Genomic DNA, 19336 nt, shown 5'->3' with positions numbered 1-19336 from the left:
TTTCTTTTTCCACTCCTCATTCTGTGGCAGCTTCTTGCTGATTGTAGGTAACATTTTGTTAAACTTTACAGATAGATTGCAAATTTAATAAGGGAAATTGAGTGATTCAACGTTTAATTTCATTTAGCTATCTACAGACAATTCCATGATGATCATATGTTCAGATGCAGGCTGAGCATCAGACTTTTCTTACTATTAACTTTGGGATTAAGCAGTGGGATAAAGTATAATAGAATGAAAGATCATGTCACTCTGTGTATATATGTGGAGATTTCTGATATCTAGTTTGAATTCTCATCCACTTACATCATTAAAATATGAGGACTTGCTGAATACGTCGGTGAACCTTGATTTGCCAGTTCCAGCATTCTTTTGCGAGTTATGGGATTACTGAAGCATCATTCATTGTCCGTCACCTCCCCAATACTGCCTGTTAAGAGACCACTGATTAGAGATACTAAAAAGCAAATCTAGTCTTGCCCTATCTTGATTTCATAACAAATTTTTAATCACTGTTGACACTTTAAATACAGATTCTCCATTGCAACTAAACATGCTCTCTCCCTTCAATTCAGCAAATCCTGTTTTCAAAATTTGCTACAAGTTTTTAAACATTATTACCATGATACCTTAATCTCAGTGACAATGAATTTAATCAAAAGCAGTTATCAATTACTCAAATTGTGTTTGAAATGAGACTCCCTCTAGAGAAGTGCTGTCGACTCCAAGTGTAATCATACAAGTGAGCTCAACCTAAAAAAAGAAATTCATACATAATCTGGCAAAAGTAGGGAAGCATTTCATCTCCCGTGATCCCAAACTTGCATCTTAATAAACAAAACTTTAACAGGAAAGGACTAAACAAATTGTATCATTTCTAATAATACCCTAAAGATGTATTGATCCAATTTTGTTGAACTCACTTGGGGTATTTCCATATAGAAAATATTAATGTTTCCTTCATGGAAGAACTGAGACACAACCAAGATTAGACCACAGTAATAATAGCAAACTGAAACCTTTCCTTCAGATTATTATAATGATCCTAATTCTATTCCAAAAATCACAGATTTATTTTCCATGAATTGTTTTAATGTTTTGATGTTGTATATTAATGTTCAGTTCCTGCAGTCAGAAAGAGAGATATCGTCTTCCTAATTGCTGGATCGTCTGGTATGGGAAGATCATTTGTTCAAGTCCGAGAGTTTCTGAAGAAAATAATCCAGGAGCTCGATATTGGACCTGAGAAAGATCAAGTGGCTGTGGTACAATACAGTTTCGACCCAAAACTTGAATTTGACCTCACCACTCATTCAACTAGAGATACAGTTTCAGATGCAATTAAAAAGCTGAGATTGAAACCAGGAAGACCCCTCAATACTGGTGCTGCCCTGGACTATGTCACAAGGAATGTCTTCAGTCCATCCGCAGGGAGCAGAGGAGCTGATGGAGCTTCACAAATCCTGGTGCTCATCACTGTTGAGAAATCCAGCGATGATGTTGGACAGGCAGCAGATGCAATGAAACAGGCTGGTATCGTGCCCATTGCTATTGGAGCCAAGAATGCAGATACAGCAGAACTTCAACAGATAGTGTCTAATCCTGACTCTGCTTTCAGACTGGGAGACTTCCAAGAATTGCCAACTATTCAACAAGAGTTATTGTCTAAAGTTAGAGCAGTGTTTGTGGTTGTGGAACCAACAGTTCCCACTGAAGGTAAAGCCCTTGTTAAATTGCTTAGTGACTTAATATATGTTAAAAAAAATATACTGAATGGGAGTAATTAATATTGAAAGAGGTAAACAAGATTACAGATTTATAACTTGCAAAGATGTTCGACACAATAAATTCCTAAAGTAAATTATTTATGAAGAATGTTAATGCAGGGTGATCCAAATTGGTTTTTACTTATACTGCTAACAAATCAGAGACTTTGCAACAATTTCCTTTGAGAATTGGTAATGATCCTTTTCATCTTGCACTCATCAGGATAGATGCAAGAACAAATATAATTTCAACAGAAATGACCACTTATACTGCAGACAGAAGATACTGCTGATTTCTTTGCAAGCTCACTATGATTACTGTGTTGCTGTGGAGAATTCACCAAAGAAATATTGTCCCAATTTTTCTGCAAATTCAAAAAGAAAAGTTTTGTTTCAAGGGAGAGATCCCTAAATATCAATATACATAGCTTTTAACAAATATAAGTAAGCCACAATGCAAGCCTGATTAATAACTTTAAATATATTATTAGTGTAATCCTTACTCTAGCTAGGATTGCTCAGCAAGTTTTGTCTAACCACATCTAACATTAAAACCTGTGTCAAACATTCACTGATGTTTGGTAATGTCTTGATCAGTCTTTCTCTAGTTACAAATCAACAAACACTTTTTCTGCTTTTTGCGTAGGGTTATAGAGGCATAGAGGTATATAGCACGGGGGAGCAGACCCTTCGGTCCAACCTGTCCATGCTGACCAGATATCCTACATTACTCTAGTTCCATTTGCCAGCGTTTGACCATTATCCCTCTAAACCCTTCCTATTCATATACCCATCCAGATGCCTTTTAAATATTGTAATTGTAACAGCCTCCACCACTTCCTTCGGCAGATCATTTCATACACGTACCAACCTCTGTGTGAAAAAATTGCCCCTTAGGTTCCTTTTCAGTCTTTCCCCTCTCACCTTAAGTCTATGCCTTCTAGTTTTGGACTCCCACACCCTGGGGAAATGACCTTGTCCATTTTCCCTATCCGTATCCCTTATGATTTTATAAACCTCTATGAGGTTACCCCCTCAGCCTCCCACACTCCAGGGAAAGTAGTCCCGGTATATTCAGCCTATCCCAATAGCTCAAACCCTCCAACCCCAGCAACATCCTTTTAAATCTTTTCTGAACCCTTTCAAGTTTCAGGGAGACCAGAATTGCATGCAATATTCCAATAGTGGCCTAACGAATGTCTTGTACAGCTGCAACATGACCTCCCAACCTCTATATTCAATGTACTGGCCAGTAAAGGCCAAACATCTTCTTCACTATCCTATCTACCTGTGATTCATGCAGTGTAAATAGTTGTTTCTTTTAAAAGTTTGCTTTCTTATGTCTGCTTTTGTGAGTGCAGGATGAATGACATCAACAGTTTTTTTTTCTTCAGCAAATACTTAAGCTCTGTTTGCTAAATAACTATTTAACGTGTTAGCATTCTCAGTAAGTGTAGATTTAGATGGAATAATGTGAACATGTAAAAATTAGAATGGACTTTGTAACTTTTTTTAGTTCAACATATGTTTCAGCATTCATTTTAAAATCTTCTTGCTATCATTACCAGCCCATGACTTTGGTATTTTCCTTGAGCAAGAGTACATGGTGCAGTAGACACTGGGAAGCAGAGTGACAGCCAAATGGCAAAGATTCTGGAATGAGGCAACTGATCAATAAGTATTTTTTTGTCTTTTAAAACTGCTTTTGGAATAGGTGGTAGATAAGCCCAAGCTGGTTACAAGTCAAAGTCTGATCAGAAAAGCATATCTGAAGATAACACATAACCAATTGCTAATGCAATTTAATGCCAGAAACATAAAGATTAGTGTCGAAGAACCTATGACTGCACTTTAATAGTCCTTATCAATCAAACAGTTTGCATAGACGATCACAATGAGGTTTAATGCACCATTGCCCGTGTCCATAAAAGCCTCAGATAGTGCTGCCATGAACTCTTGCAAGTAGGAGTTTGATAAGGGACTTGACTAAATTGTTGTGGTTCGATGATGAAGAATCGAAGAAGGCTTGCTTGGAGTGAATGTTGCCTTTTGGGATGAATGATCTGTTTCAGGGTTACAAATACTTTGTAAAACTCTCCAGATTATATGTGTGGTCTGTCTCCCAATGCTCTAATTAGTACATGTCCTCGCCAAGTCTTTTGCATTCCGCTTCTATGTTTGCCAGCACTTTCATATTCTGTATTGCTACAAGTCTCTATAATGTAATTTCAAAGACCAAGTGCAAATCATCCAGACATCAAAAGTTGACCTAACAATGACGCCTGACTTACTTACCCCAAATCTCAGCATCAACCATCAAATATAACCTTTTATTTATTGTATATCAATCAACATTCTGTCTCTTTTTAGTTAAGCTCATTACACAATTTCTGTTGTTACTTATATAATGTTATTTATATAATCAAGCATCTGTCTTATTCATACTATAGAATTAGAATTAGGTTTATTGTCACATGTACTCATTATGATTACAGTGAAAAGTTTACAAAGTTGCCACTTATGGCACCATCTTAGATACTAAGATACCTTGGGAATAAGTTAGAAAAATAAATAAATAAAACGTTCAGCATTTCAGTCCATCAAGCAGACCTTATGATCACTGGACGTGATAAATACATCTGATGAAATGTTCACTCATTTTAAGTTTAATTATATATTCTAAAATGTTCTCTTGTCCAATATTTCATTGAAACTAACCATGCTGCTGTCACAATCTCTCCATTGTTCTTCAATATGCACAATAGTCATTTGCCAGACTTCATTTCCCAGAAGGAAACAAACATTGCTTCTTTACTTGCTCAATTTAAAAAATGACCTGGGAAACAGGTTTAGATTCAGATAATATATTCTTCAACATTAAGCATATTTTAGTTGCTATCATAAAATGTCCTGTGGTACTTCACAGGAGAAATATCAAACAAAATTTGATACCAGGTCATTTAAGGAGATAATAGCACAAATAAACAAAAAAACTTCTTGATCAATGAGCCAGGATTTCAGGAGTATTTTAAAAGTAGAGGGAGTGAGTGCAAGTGTCAAAGATATTTATGGAAGTAGTTACAGATCTTCGGGCCTAAACAGCTGAAGATGGCCAATAGTAGTGAGACAAAGGAAACTAGGTATGAGTGAAAAATATCTTCCTCATCTCAATCCTGAAAGACTTCTGGTTTATTTTGTGACTGCACCCTCTGGCTTTCCACCGCTTAGCCAGGGGAAACATCCTTCCTGCCCTGTTCAGCCTGTAAGAGGTTTAATGCTTCAATGAGATCCCTCTTATTCTTCTAAACTATACATAGTATAAAAAAGCTAGTTAACCACAGTTGATAATTGTGGAAACCTAAATGTCTCACTATATCGTTTAGGGAAGGAAATCTGCCATCCTTAGAGAAAAAGTGAGGATTGCAGATGCTGGAGATCAAAGTCAAAAAATGTGGTGCTGGAAAAGCACAGCCGGTCAGGCAGCATCTGAGGAGCAGGAGAGACAACATTTCGAGCATAAGCTCTTCACCACATTCCTGATGAAGGGCTTATGCTGGAAATGTCGACTCTACTGCTCCTCAGATGTTGCCTGACCAGCTGTGCTTTTCCAGCACCACACCTTTTGAATCTGCCACCCTTACCACAATTGGCTGACAGGCAATTAAGGATGGCCAATGAATGCTGGCCTAGCTAGTGGCACCCACATCCCATGAATGAATAGTAGGAAAACTCCCCCTGTAGGACAATCCTTTTATCTCAGAGACCACTCTGGTAAACTTTTCTTGCATATCCTCAAACGGAAAAAAGACTATAACTGTACAAAATATTCCAAATCGGTTTCAGTAAGTCTTTATACAATTGCAGCAAGACATCTTTATTTGTGTAGTCACCTCCTCTTGCAATATTAGCCAATATACCATTTGCATTCCTAATTTCTTACTGCACCTGGATGCTTGCTTTCACTGACTTGTGAACAAGGATACCCAGGTCTCTTTGGACATCAGCACTTCTCAAACTCTCACCATTTAATAAATACTCTGCATTTTTGTTTTTCTATTAAAAAGGATAACTTTATATTTTTCTACGTTATCCAATATCTACCTTGTTCTTTCTCACTAACATGGTCTGGCTTAACCTGCCTGAAGCCTTCTTACTTTATCTACACAACTTATATTCCCACCCAGTGTTGTTATATAGGAAAATTTTGAAATATTAAATTTCATCACAATGTCCAAAACATTGATGCAGTTTGTGAACAACTGGGGGACTGAAATTCTGCTCTGCTCCTATTTTCTATGTTCCTATGTTTACTGAGCCTTATAGTTCCCCACTGGTCATAGCATCGATTCTACTGGTCACCTCCTTATCTATTCTGCCAGTTACTCTTTCAAAATCCCTAACAGGTTTGTCAAACGCGTTATTTCTCTTTTATTAATCCATGTTGATTTTTTTGTAATCCTACCATTACCTTCCAAGTGACTAGTTTTCACATCCTTTATAATAGGTTCTAGCATTGTCTCCAGTACACACGACAGGCTCACTAGTCTGTCATTCCCTTTTTTCTCCCTCACTCTCTTGTAAAGTAGTGGGGTTACATTTGCTCCCTTCCAATCTGTAGGAAGCATTCCAAAATCTATATAATTGTGGGAGATGACAGTTGCTCATTTTCAATTGTTCCTAGGTTTTGCAGTATTCCTGGCATAATCTTTGACCATAAAGGCAGACAAAAAGCTTTTGTATTGTTTATCTGCTATTTCCTTATTCCCCATTACTGATTCTTCTGCATCTGCCCACATTTGTTCTTGCTCATATTTTCCTTTTTATATATCTACAAAAACTTGCACAGTCCAAGTTACAATTCTTTGTTATTGATATTTTTTTCTCTTTTTAAATTATTGGCCCTCCTTTGTTGAATTCTAAAAGCTCCCATTTTCAAACTGACTACTTAATTTGGAAACTTGATAAGCTTTCCTTTAATATGGGACAATCTTTAACTTATCCTGTTAGCCATGTTCGCATCAGCTTTCCTTCTATATTTTTGTGCTTCAATAGAATGTTGTTAAGTGCGTACTTTTTAAATGTAAATCATTACCTGTCTGTTATCATACCTTTTAATGTAATTTCCCAATCCATTAAAGACCATTCATCTACCACACCTTCAAAGCTTCCATTGTTTCCATTGGAAACTCTATTTTCAGGTTAATTTACATGCCTTTCAAACATAGTACAAATTTCTATTCTATTACTATCACTCTTTCCGAGAAGCTATTTTACGATTATTACCGTTCCCCTTCTCAGTTATTGATACTAGATATTTAATAGATTTCCTAAACACCTTGTTCCAGAAAACCATCACATATACATTCTAGCAGCTTGTCCTCTATGGCATTATTATGAATTAGATTTACCTAGTCAGATTGAAGACCTCCATGATTGCTCCATTAATCTTGTTGTACGGACCTCTAATTCCCTGATTTATACTGTGCTTTATATTACCATAACTGTTTAACGGCCTAAACAACACCGACCACTTTTTGTTGAATCTTGCTCTTTCTTACCTTCAGCCAAATTGAATCTACACCTTGATCTTCTTATTTAGGATTGTGTCCCACTAATGTAGTGATCACATACATTATTTACAGCACAACCACAACTCCTTTCTCTTTTTGCCATTCAGTTCCTAATATTGGTCATCCCACATTTACGTATCCTTAATGACAATTTATCTCATCCATTGTGAACAATACCTGAATTCAAATAAAGTGCCATTATTCTTCCTTTACATTATTTCCACCACTCCGAGCCTTATTGGCTGGCATCGGTTCCCACTGCTTCCTTGCTCTCTTGCATTCTCTCTTTACTTTTATCACATCTTCTCTCACTTTCTCCCTCATTCCCACAACATAGTTTAAAGCCTTCTCCACTGTCCTCATTATACAAAGTTAAAAATCATAAAACACCAGGTATAGTCCAACAGGTTTATTTGCAAGTCCCAGCTTTTGGAGTGCTGCTCCTTCATCAGGTAGCTGTGGAGCAGGATCATAAGACACAGAATTTATAGCAAAAAATTTCAGTGTCATGCAACTGAAACAATATATTAAACAAACCTAGATTGCTGTTAAGTCTTTCATCTTTTAGAATAAGTTGAAGGTTTCAGTTTATTAATATGTCAATCCAGAACTTAATTCCAGTCATATTCTTGAGATAACTTAAGGTTTTATAAAATAAAGTGGCATCTCAGCTCAAACAATGTATTAAAGATGTGAGGTTAGAGTCTGTCTATATACCAGTCTTGAGCCAGACTGGTTCTATTTCCAAAGTAGGAATTTATAAATGTTGCATGGACAGATTGCTTGCTCTTTGAACAAAATAGAATGTATCTGCAATTACAATTCTGCCAATGCACATTCACCCCATAGACTTATATGTGTGTGTGTGTGCACGCATACTTGTGAGGGAGTTAGAGAGGCTGTGTGTGTTTGTGTGTGGGAGAGAGTGTGAGGGCATGCATATGAGATAGTGTGTGTTTGAGAGAGAGTCTGTTGAGTGTGTGAGTATATAAAAGAGTGTGTGTGTGTGAGAGAGAGTGTATAGTGTAGTGGAGTCACCTGTAGTGTGACATGAACCCAAGGTCCTGGTTGAGGCCATCCTAATGCCCTGAGGCTGGTACATTGGCAAGACCAAGCAGATGCTGTGACAACAGGTGAATGCACAGCACACAACAATCGCCAGACGTGGATGTTCCCTCCCAGTCGGAGAACATGTCGGAGGTCAGGGACATTCAGCCTCGGATCTTCGGGTGAGCATCCTCCAAGACGGACTTTGGGATACACAACAACACAAAGTGGCAAAGCAGAGGCTGATAGCCAAGTTCGGTACCCATGAGGAGGGCCTCAACCGGGACCTTGGGTTCATGTCACACTACAGGTGACCACACTACACTACACAGTCTGATACCCACACACACACCTTCTCACAGGTTTATACTCCATTATACTCATGCACACAATCTACTAAGCATGCACACAATCTCTCACACTCACTCACACTCACATGTGCACACACACAGATATGTGCACGCTCACAAACACACACACCCTCTCTCTCACACACACATACATCTATGGGATGAATTTGCATTTGCAGAATTGTAATTGCAGATAATCTTATTTTGTTCAAAAACCACCCAGTCTGCAAACAGTCAATAGCTAGTGCTTCCAAATAAACCTGTTGGTCTATAACCTGATATTGTGTGATTTTTAACTTTGTTCATCCCAGTTCAACACCGGCACCTCTACTTCATTACACAACTCACCAGTATATGTTTCTTAGCATGGTTCAGGTGAAGTGTCTCCAAAATGCACAGGTCCCACTTTCCTAGCACTGGAACCAGTGTACTATGAACTGAAGCCCAATTCTCATTAATTTCATTCACTCCACTGCAATTTGCTTTTGGCTCATTTAATGATCCTGAAATTATTCCCTTTGAGGTTCCACTGAGGTAACCTATCATTAATTATTGTTACTTGACAAATGTATCTTGAAAGTGTAGGCCTCCCTTGAGTCTTGGGAAGCACAAATAATGCAAAACTGATTAAAGTGTCCAGTAGAATTTAGAATATTTTGTGGGAACTTATCGCATTACAATCTGGCAGCTTTAACAGATTTTTCAAAGACTTTGTCTGACCTGGTGTCTATTTTCAGTTCCAGTTGTCCGAAGGGAAATGAGTGAGAGAGATGTTGTCTTCCTTATCGATGGATCAGACAATGTTGGAAACACCAATTTACCTTATGTCAAGGACTTCATCACAAGAATAATTCGGAACTTGGACATTGGAAGTGACAGGCTGCGAGTAGGTCTGGCACAGTACAGTGACGACACCGAAGCTGAATTCTATCTAAACACATACTCTTCGGAAGCTGACCTTCTGTCTCATATCAGAAGCTTCACATTGAGAGGGGGGGCAACGGTCAACACTGGTTCAGCATTGGATTTTGCCAGTAAATACTATTTCACTAGTTCTGCAGGAAGTCGAATAAAAGAAAACATCCCTCAGTTTTTGATACTTGTTACTAGTGGAAGGTCCGATGATGATGTAGAAGCACCATCAGATGCATTGAAACGAGCTGCAGTAATGACCTTTGCTGTTGGAGTCAGACACACAGACCCAGCCCAGTTAGAAGAGATGGCAATTGATCCAAGTTTGACCTTCAGTGTAAATGATTTCCACTCTCTGCCAGACTTACTGAATCAGATGATAATACCACTGACCACACTGGCAGTTCCAACTGTTATCGAAGAACCAATAACTATTGAAGACAAAGTGGTTACAACAGAAGGTACACAAATCAAGTTTTATCTTTTTTTTGCAGATATCAATGCATTCCCAGTAGAGTTACCAATAGGGAGAAAATTTGGATGAATTCCAAAAAATGGCACGAGGGTCACAATACATGATTAATCTGTGGAATGTTCATCATCATACAGATCGATTTTAGGCTTCTTGTACATTAAAAAAAAGATGATTGTGTAGACCTGTGCTAAACACATTGATCTGCAGGGGCCCTTATTCATGTGAGATGAGCACCACTTATAGTTAGCATGTCCAACTTAAAGGCAGCTTGTACCATTAAAGGGAAGTATAAAGAGAAAATGCTGAAATAACTGTTACAGCAGCATCTGAAGAATGTTCACCCAAAATGTTAACTATGTTTCCCTTCTCACAGATGTTACCTGGCCTGCTTATTTTTTCCAGCATTTCTGCTTTTTATTATCTTAGATTTCTGGCATCTACAGTATTTTGCTTTCCTCTTAAGGATGAAATGCTTCCTGACTGCAACCGATGCTGGAAGTGGCTGAGGAAGACTGTATTACCTGCAGGGAAAGTGAAAATGATATGGCTGGACAAAAAGAGTGAGCATAAGAGACTCTGGCACAGGAGATGGACAGGAAGAGAGACAAATCCTTGACCTATACCTTGATCTCCAACTAGACATTACAAAGGCACTGGGAGGAGACAGCCACTACTGTCAATTTCAGCGGTGTCCCTATATAGAGTGTATGAAGGAGTTTAATGATCCCACACAGGTGGTCATGATCAATGAATGCTTCTTTAAATGTATAAATATCCTTATAAAGAAACTAACTGCCTCTTACACACTGCTTAATTCATCAATTCACGTTGACTCAACTACAGATATTCTCTATGAACCACAACACACACGTAATATTCATAGTCCTACTCTTTAAAAATCCTTTTACAGGATGGAGGGCTCACAGGTTAGGCCAGAATTTGTTGTCCATTCCTAATTGACCTTGAGATGGTGAGTTTTGTGATCAGGTATACCTCAATGTTATTAAGGAGGGAGATCCAGGGTTTTGACACAGTGACAATGAAGGAGTGGTGATATATTTCCAAGTCAGGATATTATTTGGCTTGGAGGGGAACTTCCAAGTGGGGGTGTTCCCATGAATCTGCTGCTTGTGTTATTCTAGATAGTGGAAGTTGCAGATTTAGAAAATGCTGTTTGCTTTACGCCTGCTGGCAAAAATGTGCCTTCAGTGTGGCGAGTAATATATTGTAGACCACAGTGACTTTTGACACACACTTTGAGGACTGCAAAGTTGTTCCACAATTCTATAACCAATGAAAGTATTACTTGAGAATTTTGAAGGTCTGTTCAATGATGTTTCATGTGGGAGCTTGACTCTCATTATGTACATACTGACCATGTAGTTGTTAGGTTATACATCAGTGTCATTGGCTAAGTAGCCAGCAGATAGCCCTTGTCACCCAACAAAACAATCTGACTTGACCTGGTGTCTCAAATATGAAGAGACAGAAAGCAGAGTAATGACATTGTGACCACTGCCAGGACATTGGTCACTGACTTGCATGGTGTGATTAGCACCAACTGCACATTCTGAGAGTGGAACCCTTTGTGGCTATGTAACATCTCTTCATTTAGATGTGACATAAAGAAGAATCCGGTGTGTGCAGTTTAATGGAAGCCTGGCCTGTGCAGAAGCTGACTATCCTGCAAAAGCCCCATGTATGCTTTGTCTATTCAGAGAGAACAACAATGTACTCTGCTCTCCTGGAGTAACGAGCGTTTCTTAAGCCGTAGTGGAATACAAACAAGCTGATGTTAGCAATGTATCTGTGTCAGGTCAGAAAGATCCTGATACATTGCTATAATGATTTTCTGACAGCATTGCACTTGTTCTGCTCTGACACTGCAGATTTGCTTGTGAGAGATGGCAGATTTTACTGAGCACCTCCTTGGTTAGACTGAAGTGAGAGAAAAGCTCAGCTGAAGACATTGGCGAGAAAAGGCTGCTGCTAAGAGGCTTTCTGCCCTTCCTTTTCCTCACTCAGCTCCATGCCCTCTTCTGAAATATCGCTGCTCAATCTCCCTCTCATGTGCAGGCAAAAGGTGATGGTCATTACAGCACCCATGATTGAAAGTAAGGAGTCAGTTCATGCACATCAACTGAAGTCACAATCAAAGGCTTCCTCACATACATCACCACCTCAGATCAACTTTATGAACTTCAAACAGTGTTAGAAAACTCATAGCAGTTCTACAAAATTTTAAAATGCACGTAAAATTCAATCAGCAAATGACTTGAATGTAGTTAACGATCTCTTTTTTAAAAAACTGCTGGTTGGTGTGGACCTCTTTTCTCGCTGGTGAGCACAGATGAAGCTGTTTGAAGTTAAGAAAGAAAACTGGAGCTCTAAGGAGAGGAATACATAACTGGTCTCAAAAATCACCTTTGCATGTTGCCTGACATCACAATCTGTCTGCTCTGGACACTCCTAATGTCAATGTTAATGCCCTTACTAAAATGGCACCCAGACCGGGCTGTGCCCGATGTTTGTGCACACAACATGACACCATTTTGGCACTGCAAAAGCATTTGTAGCTTTAACATTGTAAGGCATTATGGAGACAAATTTTTGTGCTCATGTATTTCGAATAGATCTCAGCTGGACCCCAAGGTGAAAGAAACATCTTGAGGTTGATTAGCTGAAATGACCTATAGCAGGAGAAAGTGAAGACTGCAGATGCTGGAGATCACAATCAAGAGTGTGATACTGGAAAAGCACTGCAGGTCAGGCAGCATCCGAGGAGCAGGAAAATCAACGTTTTGGACATGAGCCCTTCATCAGGAACGAGGATTGTGGAACCCTGCTCCTCGGATGCTGCCTGACCTGCTGTGCTTTTCCATGCCCTATTGCAGGGCTGGCACGTCACTGATCTCTGAGGGTGCACATGTATCAAAATTGGGCAAGCACTCCAGTTTGAATCTCATCAATCTAAATACTCAACCCAGCATACAGGTCCTCTATAGAGTACTCCTCAAAAACTGTATACTTTAATGTTCACATCAGATTCCTGATTACTTAGCTGACTCTGTAAGATAACTACCTAAATAATATTTATGTAAATCTCTGCTCAATTTCTGCAGCCAGGAAGAGAGATATTGTCTTCCTAATTGATGGGTCTCCTGGAATGGGAAGATCCTTTCCTCTAGTCCGTGATTTTGTTAAGAAAGTAGTTCAGGAGCTTGAAATTGGACCTGACAAAGACCAAGTTGCTGTGGTACAATACAGTTCTGACTCAAGAGTTGAATTTGGCCTCAATACTCATTCCACCAAAGATGAGGTATTCAATGCAGTACAAAAGCTGAGACTGAAAACAGGGAAACCTCTCAACACTGGTGCTGCATTGAACTATGTCACAAGGAATGTCTTCAGTCCATCCGCAGGGAGCAGAGGCATTGCTGGAGCTACGCAAATCCTGGTGCTAATCACTGCTGGGAAATCCAAAGATGATGTTGGACAGGCAGCAGATGCAATGAAGCAGGCTGGTATCGTGCCCATTGCTATTGGAGCCAAGATGGCCAACACAGCAGAGCTTCATAAGATCGTTTATGAACCAAATTTTGTTTTGAAACTGGGAGATTTCATGGAATTACAAAGTATTCAAAAGGAGCTGGTAGCTAAAGTTAAAACCGTTTTCATAATTGAGGAAATAACTACTGTTAATACTGAAGGTAAGAAGCCTTTGACTAATTATGTTTAAGCTGTGCCATCAATTTACACAACATACTCTAAATTTAAGTTAATAGAAGTTGAACCTGTGAAACCATAGATTCATAGAAACCTGAAACCCTGAATGAAGCCAGAAATCCTGTGTGCCTGTATTGGCACTTTAAAAGAACAAGCCATGCTGAGTCTCATTTCACCATTTGTTGTCTGTAATCCTCTGAGTTAAATTTCCTCAAATACCTTATCAACTCCTTTTTTAGAGTCATTTGTGCATTATTTTTCACCACCTGTTCATGTACAATGGTTCCCATATTGATAATTCTCAGTGAAATATCTCCTCTAGGTTTTTTCCAAGCCACACACCAGAGAGAAATATTTCTCTCTTATTACACTATTGAACAGATCAATATTTTGGAAATGTCCAAGTCTTAACCTCTTTTTTGGGGGAGAAATCTTCCAACTTTCCTGATATCTCCTCAACTGAAATGTTGACTGTTTCTCTCCATAGATACATTAGTTATTATTAGTATTATCAATATTAGCTCTCTTAAAGTGCATCGCCTGAAATCCAGATACTAGCCATTATCTGTTGCATTGTCGAAAGTGAGGTCTCTTGGGGCAAAATGTTAAACCTTTCTCATTCTAAGGCACTTTCTAAGATAGACATAAAAAGACTCGGTATAACTGTTTCAAAGAAAAGCAAGGAAGTTATTACTGGTGTCCAGGTCTAGATTTAGATTTCAATCAACATCACAAAAGCAGATTGGTCATTATCACATTTCTATTTGTGGGAGCTTCCTGTGTACCAATTGGCTGCTCGATGGGGTCCTATATTACAAAAGGAGTTTGATTTCAAACAATACTTCATTGGTGACAAAGCACTTTAGCAGATCACAAGGATAAGAAAAGCACTTTATAAAGATAAAGGTTGAATTAAACTTTCTTAACACTGATTGGCATTGGGAATATATTTGGCAATTTCATTACAAATTCTGTAACTATCCTCATAATTATTCAGTACATTGCAAACTTTTGAGTCATCTGGAAGTATTGTAATTCTGCTCCCTATGCCCAAGTCTATGCTGTGCTTAAAAATCAAGGACAGCAATGGACCCAAATGACTTTCAGGAAATTACTCTGCAATCCACCTTGTTAAAAAAAAAGGACTAAGAATTAAATAATTAAACCTGTATGTTCTATATGGGCACTGCACTAAACTTTTATCCATGCCCCAACAGACTCCTTTATTTCATGAACTTTGAACTTAACACATCACCTGTGTAACACTTGTTCAAATGCTTTCTGAATATTAAAGTATAAACCAACTACGACATGGCCTTGAGGCACTCTCAAGGCCAACTAGAGACGGGCAATAAATGCTGGTCAGCCCACATTCCACAAATAAATTTAAAAGATCAACATTCTTTGATACTCGTTATGATCAACACAGAAAACAATAACTTGAAGTAATATGAATTTCTAGTTAATTCTTGAAAGAATGACACTTCAAGATATAACTTTTTAAAATACTTATTGTTAAAAAAAAAGGACTAAGAACAATATGAACTCAACCTTTCTTTCTGTAGGCAACTTATACTTTAAGTTACGGAAAGGAACATTCTCCCTTCATATTGATCATGCATCAGTCTCTCGGTGGGGCCAGTCAGCTTAGTTGGCTGGTGTGCATTGCAGAGTGACACTAACAGCATGGGTTCAGTTCCTGCTCAGCCCTTATAATGAAGGGCTTTCCCTCTCAACCTCTCCCCCTCGCTTGAGGTGTTGTGACTCTCAGGTTAAACCACCACTAGCCATCTGTCTCTAATGAAAGAGCTAACCTATGGTGACTTCTTATCACTCTCTCTGCAGATTTACAGTCAGTATTGCAAACAGTTCACAGTTTCTACCAGCTACCAATGGTTTGCTAGTGTTTTGCATTGTCTTTCACAGTGGTGTAGTAGAGGCTAAATATTGTAGAATGTATTCAAGGCTGAGTTAGCCAGATTTTTATTGGTAAAAAGCTGGCTGGAAAATGCAGTTAAAGCACAATCAGATCAGCCTTGACCTTATTTGAATGACAGAACATTGAGGGGCCAAATTAATTCTGTTATTTTTAATGATTCCCCATTTCAGTGAATGATTCACTTCAGGTGTTTCCCATGATTTTCAAAGAATTTCCGAAATTCGCGAGCATAGTAAAGACTGTCCTGATGATTCTTCCCCTCTGACCAAAAGCATAAATCTCTTGGATGCCTTAGATGCCTGTGGGATGTATTTCTTTGACTAGAGATTATTTCTCTCCCACATCTGGCTGTGGTAGTTCACTAAGCCAAGCAGTGACAACTTGTTAACAACTTAAAAATAGCTGCTTATTTGTGACATGCAGTGAAATTCTCAGAAATACTGTAACCTAATCTCAAAAATGGCCATCTCTGCATTCATCCCTATGAGCATCACATTAGATTTGTTTCTAGGTAGGAATGCCAATTAGTTAATCTTGACCCCCAGAACCTTAAGCAGCTTTCCAGAAGTGTGAGAAGCAGACACTAGCATAATAAACTCAACCTGAACACCATACAGCATCGAAAACAGAAGTTGCTGGAAAAGCTTAGCAGGTCTGGCAGCATCTGTGGAAAGAAAAATAGTCACAGGTGAGGTGCCAGAAGACTGGAGGTTGGCAAATGTGGTGCCACTGTTTAAGAAGGGCGGTAAAGACAAGCCAGGGAACTATAGACCGGTGAGCCTGACCTCGGTGGTGGGCAAGTTGTTGGAGGGAATCCTGAGGAACAGGATGTACATGTATTTGGAAAGGCAAGGACTGATTAGGGATAGTCAACATGGCTTTGTGCATGGGAAATTATGTCTCACAAACATGATTGAGTTTTTTTGAAGAAGTAACAAAGTAGATTGATGAGGGCAGAGCAGTAGATGTGATCTATATGGACTTCAGTAAGGCATTTGACAAGGTTCCCCATGGGAGACTGATTAGCAAGTTAGGTCTCATGGAATACAGGGAGAACTAGCCATTTGGATATAGAACTGGCTCAAAGGCAGAAGACAGAGGGTGGTGTTGTTTTTCAGTCTGGAGGCCTGTGACACAAGTCTGGAGTGCCACAAGGATTGGTGCAGGGCCCTCTACTTTTTGTCATTTACATAAATTATTTGGATGTGAGCATAAGAGGTACAGTTAGTAAGTTTGCAGATGACACCAAAATTGGAGGTGTAGTGGACAGTGAAGAGGGTTACCTCAGATTACAACAGGATCTGGACAAGATGGACCAATGGGCTGAGAAGTGGCAGATGGAGTTTAATTAAGATAAATGTGAGGTGCTGCATTTTGGGAAAGCAAATCTTAGGAGGACTTATACACTTAATGGTAAGGTCCTAGGGAGTGTTGCTAAACAAAGATACCTTGGAGTGCAGATTCATACCTCCTTGAAAGTGGAGTAGCAGGTAGATAGGATAGTGAAGAAGGCGTTTGGTATGCTTTCGTTTATTGGTCAGAGTATTGAGTACATGAGTTGGGAGGTCATGTTGCAGCTGTATAGGACATTGGTTAGGCCACTGTTGGAATATTGCATGCAATTCTGGTCTCCTTCCTATTGGAAAGATGTTGTGAAACTTGAAAGGGTTCAGAAAAGATTTACAAGGATGTTGCCAGGGTTGGAGGATTTGAGCTACAAGGAGAAGCTGAACAGGCTGGGGCTGTTTTCCCTGGAGCGTTAGAGGCTGAGGGGTGATGTTATAGAGGTTTACAAAATTATGAGGGGCATGGATAGGATAAATAGACCAAGTCTTTTCCCTGGGGTCAGGGAGTCCAGAACTAGAGGGCATAGGTTTAGGGTGAGAGGGGAAAGATATAAAAGAGGCCTAAGTGGCAACTTTTTCACATAGAGGGTAGTACGTGTATGGAATGAGCTGCCAGAGGAAGTGGTGGAGGCTGGTACAATTGCAACATTTAAGAGGCATTTGGATGGGTATATGACTAGGAAGGGTTTGGAGGGATATGGGCCGGGTGCTGGCAGGTGGGACTAGATTGGGTTGGGATATCTGGTCAGCATGGACAGGTTGGACCGAAGGGTCTGTTTCCATGCTGTACATCTCTATGACTCTATGACTCTAAATCAGAGTTGACATTTCTGGTCCGGTTACCCTTCCTCAGAAAAACCCAAAATGCCAACTCTGATTTCTCTTCACAGATACCACCTGAACTTCTGAGCTTTTCCAGCAACTTCTGTTTTTGTTTCTGATTTACAGCATCTGCAGTTCTTTCGGTTTTTATTACTGTACAGCATCACCTAGCAACACTGTATGAGCCTGTCTTTGATAATTAACTATCTGGATGAAATAACACTCAGAAAAGTTCATGTGACCTCTGCCATTTTACCCTGAATTAAAAAAAACATGTGTCCAAAACATCTCATTATTATTATATACCTCCTGCAGAATTCAATCAACTAAATAATTCCGAATTGTCTTTAGGAAATCCATATTGGATCTCTTTGACTAACGTATGCCTTTCCAAATTAAAATTTATTATGTCTTTGAGAATGGTTTCGGTAATTTCCCCATCACTAATGTTAAGCTGACAGTAGCCTGTAGTTTCTGTTCTTTTCTCCTGACTCTTTCTTGATTAATAATATCACATTTGCAATCCTCCAGTCCTCTGACATTATTCGTACACCAACAAATGTGGAACAAGTTTGGCTGATGGCTCTGAAATTTCTACATTCTGCATCTTTCAGCAACTTAGAATGTATTCCATCTGGACCAGATGATTCCCCAATTTTCAGTAATGCTAATTCAGATAGCAAATCTTTCCTTCACACCTTTTCCACTTTTAGTGTTAATTTTACAACATCCACTTCCTTTCTGTAGATGAATCCAAAATGCTTATGTAATATTTTCATTAAATCTTCAGTTTTATCAAATCACACATATGTCTGGAAAAATGCTTTAACTTGCTCAGTTATACAAACCTTGTCAGTTAAGGTCTTTGCTTGAAACCACTCTGGTTTCAAATATCAATTTAGACAGGGAGGGTGAAAGTCTAATCTTTGCTGAATGATCTTAAGTTAAATGTATTCAGTGAAATGGTTATAGGCCGCAAAGATTTTATTTTGTGTGAGTTGGAATGGTTACAATTATGCTATGAAGATAATATTATGACTATCTTGATCTCAAAGTTGCTGGAATGAGAAAGCATTAACCTCACAGAACATGAATGTACTGATCTGAGAAGGGTTTCTTTCAGATTGAAAAGACATCAACAACATTTATCTCATGTCACCTGTATGCTATAATCTGCATAGGGTTAGAGTCCAATTGAAAAGCTTTTGAGGAAGCCTTTTAAATTAAAGTCCACGCACGTTTCCTTGATCCACTACGTTTCCCTGCTGGATTACTTGCTCTGTGTCTAATTTTGTTGATCGACTTCAGTTTTCCTTTTACAAATGAGAAATGATAGAGACAGATATAGATTGTCAAATTTCGCCTAGGTTGTGAATGACAAAG

The 19336-nt window shown here is 38.9% G+C and overlaps 1 protein-coding gene across 5 annotated transcripts in view; it reads left to right on the top strand.

The window, feature by feature from the left end:
* LOC140481978 (uncharacterized) overlaps positions 1–19336 on the top strand; it is a 160860-nt gene that overhangs the window by 115558 nt on the left and 25966 nt on the right. For 3 of the 5 annotated variants that reach the window (XM_072578757.1, XM_072578759.1, XM_072578755.1), the window contains 3 exons: positions 1123–1716; positions 9471–10106; positions 13243–13830. In XM_072578757.1, coding sequence (XP_072434858.1) covers positions 1123–1716; positions 9471–10106; positions 13243–13830 — 1818 coding nt within the window. The remainder of the gene's footprint in view (positions 1–1122; positions 1717–9470; positions 10107–13242; positions 13831–19336) is intronic. The other 2 variants (XM_072578760.1, XM_072578758.1) reach the window with 1 other exon arrangement.

Source organism: Chiloscyllium punctatum, chromosome 10 (assembly GCF_047496795.1).
Source record: "Chiloscyllium punctatum isolate Juve2018m chromosome 10, sChiPun1.3, whole genome shotgun sequence".
In the NCBI taxonomy this organism is placed as follows: domain Eukaryota; kingdom Metazoa; phylum Chordata; class Chondrichthyes; order Orectolobiformes; family Hemiscylliidae; genus Chiloscyllium; species Chiloscyllium punctatum.
This window is presented reverse-complemented; position numbering and strand designations above follow the sequence as displayed.